General features: G+C 41.6%; 1 protein-coding gene across 1 annotated transcript in view; it reads left to right on the top strand.

Annotated features, from left to right (window-relative positions):
* Window positions 1-15,580, top strand: part of LOC123019037 (acrosin-like) — a 34,562-nt gene that overhangs the window by 1,312 nt on the left and 17,670 nt on the right. Inside the window, exons 2-8 of the mRNA XM_044421477.1 lie at window positions 82-286; window positions 2,815-3,080; window positions 5,243-5,385; window positions 6,647-6,871; window positions 9,325-9,383; window positions 10,734-10,950; window positions 13,086-13,092. Of these exons, the coding sequence (XP_044277412.1) occupies window positions 82-286; window positions 2,815-3,080; window positions 5,243-5,385; window positions 6,647-6,871; window positions 9,325-9,383; window positions 10,734-10,950; window positions 13,086-13,092 (1,122 nt within the window). The remainder of the gene's footprint in view (window positions 1-81; window positions 287-2,814; window positions 3,081-5,242; window positions 5,386-6,646; window positions 6,872-9,324; window positions 9,384-10,733; window positions 10,951-13,085; window positions 13,093-15,580) is intronic.

Genomic DNA, 15,580 nt, shown 5'->3' with positions numbered 1-15,580 from the left:
AATATGTTGTTGTTGATTGCTGGCTTTGTTGTTTACAATACATTTAGAAGTTCCATCTGATACTGGTATTCTGATTCCTAGATTGTGGAACAAGGCCTTCTGTGGATGTGATACAAGCAGAAAGTCGGATTGTAGGTGGACATGACGCTGAGCTCGGTGCATGGCCGTGGCAAGTTAGTCTTCAAATTTATCGTGTAGAATTAGGTGGATTTCGCCATGAATGTGGTGGATCTTTAATTAATCACAACTCCGTGCTAACAGCAGCACACTGCATTAAAAAATGGGTGTATGTATCTTTCAATTCTTTATATTTTTCAGTAGAGAAAGTGCTGTAGTTAAGGAAACATTGGCTGAATTTTGAAATCTCTGCCTTCAAGTCATGGTCTAATACAGAGATATATTAGACAGTATTTTGCCTAAACCTTCTACTCCTGGAGATGTCCTTCCTCAAAGGCATAACTGTACATTTAGCAGCCTCAGATAGCAGTAAGAACCTCAAAGGCAGTGCAGCATGGCCCCTGGGAGCACTCTCTCCACTTCAGTTTGCCATTACAAGTTGGAACGATATATTGACAAACATGTCCTTTGGCCAAAGGGCCCTAAAGCTGATCTTGTAGATTGGGTTTCAGAATCTCAAGTCTGCAAGTTGGAGCCATCCTGCAAGGTGCACCAAGCCAACCTGCAGATCCTCCTAGGGTTCCTCCAGAGGATGGGGTTTAGGCTCACCTTGGAGCATAAACCCCACTCACTTCATTGTTATGTACAGTTTTCAAACTGGGGCTTGCCTGAATTGTCTGCTTCACCGGCCTGCAGTAGGAGATGGGAATGGAGTAGACAAAGCAGATGGATTCCTCCTCATTCCTCTATCAGGGAAGGGAATCTGGCCACTTCTGCTTTGCCTGCTTTGCCTCCTTCCCTGACTGGGGGAAGATGGAGGAGAACAGACCTGGGCTCATCTTTCCTCCACTGAAGGAGCAACAGGGAGTTGGCTAGCTCAGCTTTGTTTGTGCAGGACTTCCAGGGAACTCTCTCTAGGATATGTGGAAACAAGAAATGGATTTAAATGAGAATAGATCTCTTCTTTTAGTGACTTAAATACTTTGGTATTCCTAGACACCCTTGCCAGTATGCCAAAAGTATTGCTTTATCTTTACTTCCAGGATGGTGGCACTCAGCCACCCAAGTTTATTATTAGAGGGAATTATCCTGAGAAAGCTTTGCATCTGTTTAAACATTTACTTTGTCATCGGAGTGGCTTTTCCAGGTCAGGTAGGAGGGATTTAGAAATCAGAAACTGGTTGAGAATCTACTAGGTACTTCAGATATTGGTTGTTCTTGTTTTTTGCATAAAACCCACATAATGGCATTGCCATTCAAAAAGGCTATGGGAAGAACCATAGGAAGATTATCTGAGTGCAATTCATATGTACTTTGGTCACTTCAGGCCAATAGATCAATTCCCTCCTATCTATACCTAGCTGCATTATAGTAAATCAGGTTCCAGTTTAGTAAAACTGGAGTTTAGGACATGCTAGAAAGAGATGTGCAGGTATTAGTAGAAAGCGAAGCTATTTGAAGACCCCCTGAACAATCTAAGAAAGAAAAATGAAGGTGCAAGGAAGAAGGCAGGAGCAGAAATGCTCTAAAGAAAATAATAGATTTGGGTGTGGGAACATAGGCTGTGTGTGCTTTTCGATGAAGCTTTTCACACGCAATCAGACTGCATCATTCACATCACTTCATCACAGCAAGCACATTACAGATATGGAATCTCTGCACAATGTATTTGATGGGTAGTGCTAGAAGAAGATGCCTGTCTGGAAACACCTTAAAAGAAAGAGGGGAGGGACTAAGGAACACATGTCTGACAAGGAAGGGCTGGAGGAAATGAATGTCATGGGGAAGGAAGATGCGGCAAATTTAGCTGGTTACTGAGAAGGGAGTTTAGCATTGGCATTCAGCTGCATACTGAGCTGCAGGCACATTCTTTTGGTGGGCCTTCCACAGGTCAATCTCAGCAATAGCATTGCTTTGTGAGCACCACTTTTGAAAACTTATAGAGGAAACCATATTTAAATCAGAGGCTCAATGCTTTAGGACTCAAGGGTAGCTGTGGATAATGCATTTCTTTTGTTCTTGCAGATTTTTATGTAATCCACAGAGAGGAGTGTTGGGCTAAGAAGTTGTAGCAAATACTGCTATCACAGTTTCTTTCTTTCTTTCTTTCTTTCTTTCTTTCTTTCTTTCTTTCTTTCTTTAAAATGATGGGTGTCAGGTTGAAAAGGAATGTGAAAACTGAGACTAGTATCAGCAGTGATGGTAAACTGCCAAACTGTTGTACTCAGTTTCAGAAGTGGTTTGCCATGGGACAGTTGGCATTCAACAAACAGAGTTGAAGAGGCCCTGCTGGGCATGTAAAATTGTTGCTGTAGTTCTTGGATCCTGGCCTTAGCATTTCTGAGGCTGTTTCAGTGGAACATCTTCTATTTTATTTCCTTGTTGATATTCCATTTTCCAAAAAGAACAACACTCTTGGATTTTCAACAGAATTTACATGAGGAATACATAGTATCCGGAAATCTCCATATAGAGGAATCTCTGTATAGGCATGTCCTTATAGTAAAACTTATTTTAACATTGCTATTTCTATTCAGCAGGCTAAAAATGTTCCTGGTTGCTTGTCTGGGCAAAATTATATTGAAGTGTAATTGTTGTTGCTCATTTATAGCTTGCTTTGCTGTTGCTCTCATGTCGAAACATTCTCTGAAGCAGCCGTTTCAATAAGTGATTCTACAAAGGGTCTTATTGTCTTAGGAACCCAGAGTATTGGAGAGCTGTGATTGGCTTGCATCATCTTTATAAACAGAACGCACATACTGTAAATTGCCGGGTGCGAAATATCGTGATCCATTCCAATTTCAAGACGGGCAGCTATGAAAATGATATTGCTTTGTTTATACTACTGAAAACTGTCAAGTACAATGACTATATTCAACCCATCTGCTTACCTGATATTTCTCATCTACTGGCTGATGAAAACACATGTTATATAAGTGGATGGGGAAAGAAAGAGGCGAAAGGTAATTGTTTCATTTTTCTGTCCTTAACTTAGGATTCTCAGAAAACTTCCTCACCAAAATTCATGTCTCATGTAGTGATGGAACTTTTAATTGTTCTGAGAGATAAAGTTTACTGTTGTGTTTCTTCTCAAAATGAAGAAAATATATCTTCATACATTTAGATTATATAGTTATTTTAAATATTGGATCAAGAACTGCTTCTGGATACCCAAGTAAGAGTGAAAAGTAAAGGTATGTTTTGCCATCATGGGGTCAAACCACAGCTTATTTAAAATGTATTTTTGACTAATAAAACAGCTGCAGGACCCTCCAGTCCAAATCAGTGGTTCCCCCTCTTAAACAGTAAATATAGAATCTTCTGATTACAGATCTTTTTGCTTCTTGCAGATTACCACATAGCATGACCAGGAAATTCAATTCAGATTGTGACATCTGCTTCATAATGATTTCCCTGGTCTTACTTCTTTTGCCCCTTAACAGATTTTTTTGTGGAAGAGCCAAAAGAAGCACAAGGGAGAGTTACAGGTGCAAGCCTTGAGTTCTTATAAAATACCTTGACTGTAACAGGATAATTGTAGAAAAAAGACTTGCCTGGGAGCACCCAAATTTGTTTGGTAACATTTAAATGTGTCTGCCATGTCTGGCATATATATTTGCATTAGAAAGATATAAATGGTATGGAACATAGGGAAGGATAAATGAGGCTGCATCTGGAGTTCTTTGTGTTAGCTGACAGATAACAGTTCATGCATAGCCCAGAACTTTGAAGGACTTGTGAACTTTATTCATTTAAAATACTTGTTATAACACCTTTCCAGGAGAAACTTCTTTAAGGAAAACCACAAAGTAACATTTTAGGACAATGAAATCCAAAATAAAATTAATTGAATTATAAAAATGCAAAACATAAATTAAACAACAGCCTAAAACATTTAACATAATGGCAACCAGAAAAAAAATGCAATGCTGTTTGTTACATTCCTTTACCAAACAGTACCTGAAACTCTCTGGGCTGTATACAAAAACTAAAACATTAAAAATACATCACAAAAACCGTAAGAATACAAGCATGAAAACATACAGTACACTGAGGAACACATATATCTAAAAGAAAAAAATAAGAATAAAACAATTTGACCCTTAAACTAGGATGGACAACACATGTCCCATGGGCCTTTTTTCAGGCCCCTGCAGTGATTTGGCCACTACCAGCAATTTCAGTGACTGATTTTGCAGCCTGACAGCTGAGCTTCCATATCCTTCTGGTTGAGTCCAGGGAAGCACAAGCAGCCGGGACATCCCCCCTTCATGTCTTTGTTTCATTCATTTGTTGTGAGCAACAAATGACTCATGGACTTCATGCAGCCTGCAGGGCCACCTAACTAGCTTCACAAGCTGCCAAATTTCCCCTCTTCCACTTAAGCCTGCTGCTCAAATTTAGAAAAACAACCATTCATTTAATAGCAAAATGGAACATTCAAGTCTTTTAAAGCCCGTTCAAAACACAGAAAGGGCCTGCATGCATATCCCATATTCCCATATGGGTGCTGTTGCTTCAGAAGAAAAGTTCTGTCCTGTCCTTGTGCTGACCAACCTCGTAGACTAACAGCAAGCATATAAGGAGGGCCTGGTCATTGTCATATACATAGAGAGGTCCCTTCAAACAACCTTGTGTAGGTTTTTAAGTTATTCAGCAGGACTTTGAGCTCAAACATCCTAGCACAGAATTGGGAGTTTCATGCTTTGATCGCCTGGCCCCTTTATATTTAAGTAACTGGAGAGCTTCAGCTGTTGGGTGGTATAGAAAATAAATCAACAGATAAATAACCAGGAGCCCACATTCAGCCAAAGTTTCCCAACTCTTTACAAATAGCCCTGCATAGTGCATGTTACAGCAGACTTATCTTAATGTAATCATAGCATGTATAACTCGAACAGGCACTACGCTTTCCTGGTAGGAGTTGAGCGTGCAACTTGTGAATCAGCCAAAACTGCAGTTTGAACTGATTGATGACATACCTGGCATTTCTCAGCTGGCATAATTTCTTTTAGAAAACTGGACCCAGAGCTGTGACTACCCTACAGTTTTGAACATAGCTCACTTTGTTATAGAATATTGAACACAAGCATATATTCCTCATTATTTCGCTTTTGCCTTACAGGTAAATTTCAAAAAATACTACAAGAGGCTGAGGTTGAAATTATTCCACTGTACATCTGTAATGGCCATGACTGGTATAAAGGAAGTATATCAAGGGATATGATTTGTGCTGGCTCTGAAAGTGGGCATGTAAAGAGTTGTGAGGTAAAATTTTAAACAGTTCAATTTTGAAACATTTTACAAAAGTAGATTCCACACTTTGTATATGTATTTAAAGAACTTTTATAACACTCCTCAGACAAAAGGCTTCTAGAGTCGCTAACATGGACTCTGTGCAAGACCATGTCTGCTTGCAAACTTACCAATTAACAGAGAATATAATGGGAAAAGGATGAGAAGAGGAAAAAACCAAGTAGTCTTTTAGTAGAACTGGAAGAATGCTCCTCCTCCTCCACTCATTTCCACTCTGTATGTCAAAGTAGCTAGTATATTTGATAGTGGAAGGGGAAAGTATTATTTCATTAGAAATGTCAAAGTACAATTCAAGAATAGTGTGTTCTTACACAGATAATTGCAGACAGGTCATCTGTTCTCCAAACCACCTTTCCAGACCCCCGGAAATGCTACAGTTGGGAAACCTGGTTGATGTGGATCAACTGTAGTGTAATCAGAGGGGATGGATCTCAGAAAATCAACTGGTGGCACCTCCTGTGAGTAGAACCTGGTCTCAAGATGGCAATTCTTCCATCCAACCCCATAACTTAATATTTTTCAACATAGTTTGTTATGTATAAAAATGTGTAATATGCACCAGGTGCTATACAAAATAGAAAATATGGCCTTTACAGTAAGCATAGTGTTTAAAAAAGGAAAGCATGACAGAAAACTGTAAGCTTTATTTCTAAGATAATTTAGGAAAAAGCATGCAGATAAAATTAAATTACCATTCCAGTTGAGATTTAAAATGTCACATTATTTTTAATACTCGTCTTTCCATCAGTGAAGTAGGGGAATAGTGGAGGTAGGGGTAAGGATACAAACAGAGGAACTTTATGAAAAAGCAATGGTGTTTATTTCCATTCAGAAGACTTGATCCACTCTGCTTTTGTCAAAAACAACCCACTTGGAAATGGGTTTGAACTTGTCTGTTTCAAAAACACCAGTGCTTGTTGTGTTAAGTCCTGCCTTCTTGGATTTATAGCTTAATGCAGTGTTTCCTAACCCCGCTGCAGATGGAATTCCTAGAGCCCTTTTCATCAAGTATTGTAAGCAGCCTCTTTGTAGGCATTATACTAATGCAACCAAAGCAAAATTATCCATTTCAAACTTTACAGATTTATCCACCTTACCTAGAAAGCAGTCTTTTCCTTTGATGGTGAGAAGTCTAATGTAGACAATCCTGCTGCATCCCTAAATATTGTGAATTACACTCTCAGTTTGTAATTCTATATTTTTCATGTTTCAGGGGGATAGCGGTGGACCACTCATGTGTTACTTCGCAAATGCATCCAAATATTATCTGATAGGAATCTCCAGCTCTGGTACTGGCTGCAGCCAGTACCCGGTACCAAAGCATCCAGGAATCTATCTCCGGACAGCTAATTACAGAGATTGGATCTATTCACATCTATGTGCTACAAACTCCACCATGAGCATTTGGCATATTCTCATGATTTTGACTGCAGAATGGGTAATCTTTCAGCCTCTTCTGTAAAGAGGCAAGCTCTTCTACCATGCTAGAATGCTCTGATTGCTTTTTCAACTTAGTGTTTCCTCCAGAAACTAGTATATTTAATAAAGTCCAATATTTTAACAATAGGCTTTTTATTGTTTTATACCTCCCAGTGAACAATCAAAGGTCTATTTCATTTGTAATTTTAAAATCTCATCCCTAAGAAGCACTTATGTATGGGCTTTAAATGAAGGTAGTCATGACCTTCAAAATGAATGGAATGAATAAGGAAAACAAGATTTATAAAACACACACACAGAAATTGGGAATTTAGTATATAATGTTTTTCATGTCAGAAGAGAAGTTAATCACTACAACATTAGGGTGAATCCAGTTGTTATCCCATCAGCAAGAGCAACCTGAGTGGAGTTCCATGTATTGAACAGCTGAAGTAGAGGTGGAAGAATATTCTCCAAATATTCTCCACCCTCCCACCGCAGCCCCCTGCACCATCTCCTCCACTGTTCTGGAGGGGTTTCCAATTCTTTGGAGCATATAGGACAGGGGAGACAGGAGTGGAACTGAAAAAGATTGCCTTTCTCTTTTAACTAGTAGGATACTTTCAGTGATTCAGGAGGCTTCACAGATTAAAGGAACCCATCAGTTCATGGACAACGTATTCTGGAGACAATTTCCAATTTCTTCATTCCTTCAGTGTCTCTTGATTGTGGCTGAGAGAGGAAGTAGGACCAGTAAGTATGCTATTTCTTTTCAGGTATCTTTCCTGCATGCAAAACACCTTAAACTATATCCATTACCAGCTGATAATCTTAGCAGGAAACAAAGCAGCATCAAAAGCTATAGGAGAATTTGGCCTAGGAGGTTACAAACAAAGCAGGAGAATGACTCAGAATTCTGTGAAGCCAATAATCTGTCCATTGTAAACACATAAGTTCAAGCAGCTGCTAAGACAACTGTGTGCATGGATATCATTAGATGGCCAATACAGAAATTAAATAGATGATGTAATTTGAGGCAGGAGATGGAGAAGCTGTATTCTTGCTCCAAAAACAAGACTGGGAGCAGCTTGTGGCCGTGACCACAGACTCTTAATATCAAAAATCAGAGTCAAGCTGCAAAAGGTTGTTAACAGATAGTGCCAAAATACAACTTCAGTAAAATTACTGAGGAATTTCAAGTCCACATAAAGAACATATTTACATTACTCAAGTTGATGTGAGCCAGAAAGACTGAAGACTGAAACAAGAGGCATTATTAGGGAAGAATGTGAAAAGAGGATTCCTGTAGCAAAAAGAAAGAAAAAGTCTAGCTGGGTGACAGAAGAATCATAATTGTCAAGGACAGGCAAGAAGCAAAAGCAACAAGTGACAAACATAGGGTCAGAATCCTGATACAACTTTTCAGCAACTATTACATAGAGGCAAAAAACAAAAACTACTGCAATGGCCAGTGCAAAGAAATATAACAACAAAAGAGGAAAAACAAGATACCTCTTCTGGAAGATCCAGGAAATAAATGGAAAACTCAAACCTAGAGGAGGAATGCTGAAAGTCATATAAGGGAACATACTATCTGACCAGAAGAAAATAAAGAGAAGAGGAAAACAATATACAGAACTATAGAGAAGACAAGTTAAAAAACTGAAGCTGTCATACTTAGAACACGTCTTCAGAAGGTAAGACTTACTGGAGAAGACCTTCGTGCTAGGAATGCTTCCCCTTTTTCTGCCTTTGATTTTCCTTATTAGCGTCTTCTCCAATGAGTCTTGCTTTCTTATGATATGCCTTACATACAACATCTTCAGTCTCATCAGTTTTGCTTCTAAGTCACGTTCTAGCTTGATTTGAACTAAGGCCCACTTGTTTGTCGTTCTCTTGGTCCAGGGTATTCACAAAGTTCTCTTCCAACACCATGCCTCAAACAGATCCATTTTCTTCCTGTCAGCTTTTCCACTGACCCGCTCTCACACCCATACATAATGTTTGGGAATACAGTAGTTTGCATGATCTTGGCCTTGGTCTCCAGTTAAATCTCCTTACACTTGACATATCTAATTCATTGCTGCCCTTCCAATTCTCAGTCTTCTTTGAATCTCTTGGCTGCAGTGTCTGCTTGAATTGATGATTGAGCCAAAGTATGTGACATCTTAACTGCCCCTTTGTGGACAGTGTGATTACCTAATCAGGTAATCAGACAATGATATCTGAAAGCCTCTATTTCACCACATGAACCTGCCCATAATTTACAGTAATCACTGTAGACTATGTTATTCTGTCCTGCAGAGAGACTAGGTTATTGGGGACCAAGACAGGGTCTTCCCTGCAACACTGAATATTGTCAGCCTGGATCCAGTCCAAAATGTGCATAATGGTACTTGTTCTTCAGATTTTTGAGCACTCACTTTAAAAATAGCATGCTTATTGTCAGCCGTAACAATTACTGTGTTCTAGTTCAGTGGACCTCCTTTCTTGAGAGCAGTTGATCAGCAGGTGGAGAAAGAGATCCACAGGTAGAGGAGTTCTGTCACAGGGAGCCTCTGGCATGGTGAAGTCACCACTGTTTTTCAGCCAGCATTGCTCCAACAGCTGTGGAATCAACATGAAGTGTGTCAGGACAGCTCAGGGAAGCCTTGGATCCCAACATCTCATGTTTTAATCTCTCATCCAGAAAATAAGCCAGCCAGTGGGAACAGAATCTTTTTTAAAGGCTTTTTTTTCAACTCTGCACTGACCAGCAGAAACTGGTAAGCTTTAGGAAGTGACAGTAAATTTGCTAAGTGTGTTGATGGCAAGAAGTTGCATGCTGCTCCTATTCTCCACTGGATGCTTGTAATCCTCTAAGTTTGGAGTGCTACAAACAGCCACACCAGATGGTGCTCTTTATGTAACATGTAGGTGGATCTCTACTTTTCCTCCTAGTGGCTGACAGGATGGAAATAGCCATACACTGAGAACAAGACATCTAGTCTTACAATTGAGCTGATTTTCAAGGCTTTGGCATTAAGTACTTGGTGAAAATTGCCATAGCCAAGGAGGCTGGTAGCAAGCATGAGCTTTTTTGAAAAAACAGTTCCTATTTTTGTCAAATACAAACAGATGGGTCTAGGAATTTTATTCTTTCTTATCACAACCCTTTTTAGAAAGACTCGCTTAACTTTTAGAACACTACATATGATTCACTTCTATACCTGTGTAATGATCCTTTGACATAAAATCACATTCACTCCTTTCTGTTTAATGTGTTTAGTTATACTTTTTTGCATACATTTTTTAAAAAATTAAAATAAAAAAGATTTAATTCCAGGAAATACATGCATTGCTAGTTGTGCAGTAAAGCAGTAAGAATCAGAAGAATTTTAAAATAATATAAAATTATTCAATACTTTGCTCTGCCTTTGCTCCACAATTTCTTGATCAATTGGTTGCTGTAGCTGGAATTGGCAGGGATCGGATCCCATGTCAGTCACTGATGTAGAAAGGGCTGCAACACTAATAATCATATAGCCTGAAAAACGACCAAGTGTAGCTATTTCCCCCTCGAAACCACTATTAAAAGGTAACAGATCCCTTCATTTGCATCTGGCCCCTCCGATTGTATTGGCCAAATGTAGTGTTGTATATTGAAAACAAAGTTAACGTCTATTTTAAAAAAGGGTGGAAAGGTGGGAGCAGATTTAATAAATGGATTATTATAAAGAAAATCCATGAGGTTGAAAGTGCTGCACGGTTAAGAATAGACAGACCCCCGAACCCTTTCCTGGAGCTTGAAACTGCATTCAGTCAGTGCTCACATCATGGCACTGAAATCGGGCGAAATGCCTTTTCCAACTCGTTCCCGTCACCCAACCTCCCTGTTGCAGTTGCTATTTTGCTTTGCCATTGCCCTATGGCGTTGCCAACGCGGGACGCCCAAAGCAGCAGCGGCCGAGAGCGCGGTTTCACCCTGGAAGAGAACGAAAGCGCCCGGCCGCACGCGCCCCACCGGCTTCGTCCCCGCTCCGCAGAGCCAGTGCTCGCTCCGTGGGCGCGCCCAGCCTCCCTCGGGAGCCGCCGCCGCCGCCTCCAAGGGCTGCAAAGGTGAGCCGGAGGGCACGCTCGCAACGTGGCTCGCGCGCCCGCCAACCGCCCGCCCGCCTTCCCCAACGTCCAGCTGGCCGACGAAGGAAGCCCCGCGGGCGGGCGGCCGAGCGGCCGGGTTTTACGACGGGCGATGCAGCGGCCCCGTTGCCGCCCTGCTGCCTTCTTGGCGCTGCTCGTTCTGCTCGGAGGAGCCCCGCCGCGAACCCAGTCCTCTGTGCTCCCTATAGACGGTGAGCGCGGCTTTCCCTCCGGCGTGTCAGGCGCTGCTCCGCCTTGGCAGTTCTCTCTCACACATGCACACACTGTTGGATTGCTTTAAGCAGAAGGATCATTCAGAAGGTAGCTGGAATTTAAAAAAAAATGTCTTTAGGAAGCTCTTAACAACTTCTCAAGACCAAGCTATAGATAACTCCCTGGAAAGTGAATTGCCAAAGGGATGGAGTGCAGCAGAAATGCGCCCGGGAGAAGGGCGGGGACCCTCGCCCAAACTACCGATCCCAGCAGCCTCTAGTCCACGCGGAAGGCGTTGTGGGGTACCGGGTGGGACGGCGACGGGCGCGCGAGCCGCGGGGGCAGAGGCTTTCCCCGAGCCCGCTCACTGACATGCCTGGGCTCTGCTCCCACGTAAGCGAGCCTTGGGTCTCCCTCGCCCGCTGCTTCCCCAGGAGGTCGTGGCACGTGGCCGCCTCTGAAAACCCGGCTAGGGGGACAGGCTTCTTTTCCAGGCGCAGGAGCAAGCGGGACGCGGGTGGCATTAAGCCCAAAGGAAAGGTCCCGAGGCTCAAGCCGGCCGGAAAGCTTCGCCCTCCCACGTGGTAAGTGGCTCAATCAAGAGGGTTTCGACCAGGAGGGCAAAACAATCCGTCAACTATACCGCGTTTCAGACTCCCTCAGAATTACCTCAAGGTGGCACCCGCTGGTCACATTTGCAAGTGCTGTTTCAGTGGCACCTTCTGAAGTAGGCTACTTCTACCAGACTGATAGCTGGAAATAATACGAGGGGTCTTCAAAAAGTTTCCGCACTTTTATATTTTATAAATGCATTTTCTAGTTTTTTGCTGGTGGCATTAAAAAGTTGGTATGACGCTAGGAAAAATGCATCACAAAGGAAGGTGACTATGTAGAAAAGTGATGTAATTTGTTCTTGAAATTCTTAATAGAGTTTTTAAAAGTGCAGAAACTTTTTGAAGAACCCTTGTAGTTCTCCCATATGATTCCTATAAGTTAGTGCTGATAGATCATCCGTCGTGAATGAAAATTACTGTATATGCTTCAAAGTACTCTTAGCTGAAACAGGTGGATCTAAGCATTACAAGGATGGGGTACTAGCCAGCAAAAATATTCACCATGGTTATTTACAGTATAAGAATATCATAAGTACAATGTCCAGATGTTTCAGCTTCTGCAAAATTAGTCATATCCATATTTGGTGTACAGAAATAGTTACATTGCAGTAAACATTCTAAGTGAGCTATTTAGCTAAGCAAACTTAGTTTGTTTTGCTTCTTTGAGAAGTAGCACCTTCTGATCCTAGAACACATTTGCCTCCATGAACTGGTCCATAAAAATAATGGATCTGGCACTCAGTGCAGTTACAACACAAAAAAATATGAATTCAAGGCACAGATCCTCATGAATTCACATGGATCCTGATTTATCCACTGCAATTTTACAGAGGATCCCCCACTCCCAAACAATTACAGAATGAGAGGAGATATCTGGACCTACAGACTAGATTCTTTTTCCTTTCTATTATGATCTATCCTAGATACTGAAGATGAAACTCAAATACTAATGAGAAGGAAGGACTCCCTGGAGAAGAGCCTAATTCTGGGAACAGTTGAGGACAAAAGAAGGGGACGGCAGAGGATGAGGTGGCTAGATGGAGTCACTGAAGCAGTCGCTTAAGCAGACTCTGGGGGATAGTGGAGGACAGAAAGACCTGGAGGAGTGTTGTCCATGGGGTCGTGATGGGTCAGACTTTGCAACTAGCAGGCAATGATCTATCCTACCAAATGTGACCTATGATTATATAATGGTACTTGATCAGAGTTTTCTCAGCATGCTGGATCCGTGCTGATTTTATAGTACAATCCATTATAAGTAAACTGTAACTTAATATTTGATTTTAGGTGTTGAGTATAAAACCCGTGAAGATTCATGGGGCTCCATTTCTCACTTAGGCTTATTCAGTTGTTCCACTGTAACACCTTGTTCCAAGGGGCATGTGCTTCTTATGGACTGGTGGTATAGAGGGATCTGATGATGGATTTAGGGGAAAAAAAGCTGGGTTCACATTTTGTAACATCCCAGTTTTTCTTTTAAAAAAAACCTACTCTGAGTTGTAAATGTGGCTATGTGCTGATGCACAGAAGTCAGTCACAACCATTCTGAGTGGAAGCACCTAAATAACCCAGGATGATTGATCTGCTTGCTAGCTTGTAAGCTTGTAGTGATGTAAAAACAGAAACTCTGGTTTGTCTCTTCCCCAACAAGCCAGAAGAATATGCCCTACCTTGGTTTGGACTTGTTTATGGGGCCTGTTGGGGAAGAAACAAACCAGAGTTCCTTGTTTGCCTATCTAAACAAACAAGCCAATGATTAAACACCCCTACGTAATTTAGTTGCTTTCATTTACGGCAGGAGAGATCAGGCAGTGAGAACTACCATGATCACCCTTTCCAAAAAAATATTTTTTCTAAAAGCAAAGCAATTGTTAACAAATTTGTAGTAATTGTTACTAATCTGAATTTTAAAAACGTATTTCATAATACATAGCCTAACATTCAAAGTTACTAAGGTGCCTCACAATAAGACAGAAATATGTAATTATATTATAAATCATAGCAATCATAATTCCTTCCATTCTGTGGTCTCTGAGAGGGTGTCCCAGGAGTTGAACATAAGAACAAATCTCAGTTTTCAAGATTGGAATTAGAGGTTCTCCCCTATAAGCCCCCTTGTTGCTAGCACAGAAACCACTGCATTCCCAGCCCCTCTTTTTGTTCCTGGGAGAGGACAAAAGGGGATATGTGAAAAAGGATGTGGGCAATCTTCCTGCTCCCCTGACCTGGCTCTTGAGGCTGTGTAATTAATTACAGTATGGGAAGCTGCATAACAAACAGAAGATGGAGATAAAGGTTAATCCCCCCCTTCCACGTTCCATCCTGCTTGTGTGAGCCCAGTTAACAAAAGGCAAATTGTCTGCTTTCTGTTCTCTCACACACATGCACACACTGTTTGATTGCTTTAAGTAGAAGGATCATTCAGAAGGCAGCTGGATTTTTTTTAAAAAATGCCTTTAAGAAGCTCCTTGTTGTTGCTAGTCCCAAAGTTGTGTCTGACCCATTGCAACCCCATGGACAACATTCCTCCAGGCCTTCCTGTCCTCCACCATCCCCCAGAATCTGCTTAAGCTCACGCCAACTGCTTCAGTGACTCCATCTAGCCCCCTCATTCTCTGCCATCCCCTTCTCCTTTTGCCATCAATTGTTCCCAGCATTAGGCTCTTCTCCAGTGAGTCCTTCCTTCTCATTAGATGGCCAAAGTTTCATCTTCAGTATCTGGCCTTCTAAAGAGCAGTCAGAGTGGATCTCTAAGACTGACTGGTTTGAACTTGCAGTCCAAGGGACTCTCAGGAGTCTTCTCCAGCACCACAATTCAAAGGCCTCAATTCTCTGACGCTTAGCCTTCCTTATGGTCCAACTTTCACAGCCATACATTGCAACTGGGAAAACCATAGCCTTGACTATACGCACTTTTGTTGGCAGGGTGATGTCTCTGCTTTTTAGTATGCTGTCTAGATTTGCCATAGCTTTCCTCCCCAGGAGCAAGCGTCTTTTAATTTCTTGGCTGCAGTCCCTGTCTGTGGTGATCTTGGAGCCCAGGAAAATAAAATCTGTCACTACCTCCATTTCTTCCCCATCTATTTGCCATGAAGTGATAGGACCGGATGCCGCAATCTTAGTTTTTTTAATGTTGAGTTTAAAGCCAACTTTTGCACTCTCCTCCTTCACCCGCATCAAGAGGCTCTTTAGTTCCTCTTCACTTTCTGCCATGAGAGTGGTATCATCTGCATATCTGAGGTTGTTGATATTTCTCCCAACAATCTTAATTCCAACTTGTGATTCATCTAGCCCCGCCTTTCTCATGATGTGCTCTGTATATAAGTTAAATAGGCAGGGCAACAGTATGCAACCTTGCCATACTCCTTTCCCAATTTTGAACCATTCAGTGGTTCCGTGTCCAGTTCTCACTGTTGCTTCTTGACCTGCATACAGGTTTCTCAAGAGACAAATAAGATGGTCAGGTACTCCCGTCTCTTTAAGAACTTGGCACAATTTGTTGTGATCCACATAATCAAAGGCTTTAGCATAGTCAATGAAGCAGAAGTAGATGTTTTTCTGGAACTCCCTAGCTTTCTCCATGATCCAGCATATGTTGGCAATTTGATCTCTAGTTCCTCTGCCTCTTTGAAACCCTGCCTGTACTTCTGGTAGTTCTTGGTCCACATACTGCTGGAGCCTAGCTTGTAGGATTTTGAGCATCACTTTGCTAGCATGTGAAATGAGTGCAGTGGTGTGGTACATAGTTTGAACATTCTTTGGCATTGCCCTTCTTTGGAACT

The sequence above is a fragment of the Varanus komodoensis genome, unplaced genomic scaffold (assembly GCF_004798865.1).
Source record: "Varanus komodoensis strain SLA01 unplaced genomic scaffold, ASM479886v1 scaffold12, whole genome shotgun sequence".
Taxonomy (NCBI): domain Eukaryota; kingdom Metazoa; phylum Chordata; class Lepidosauria; order Squamata; family Varanidae; genus Varanus; species Varanus komodoensis.
Note: the sequence above shows the minus strand (reverse complement) of the source record. Positions and strands in the feature narration are given on the sequence as shown.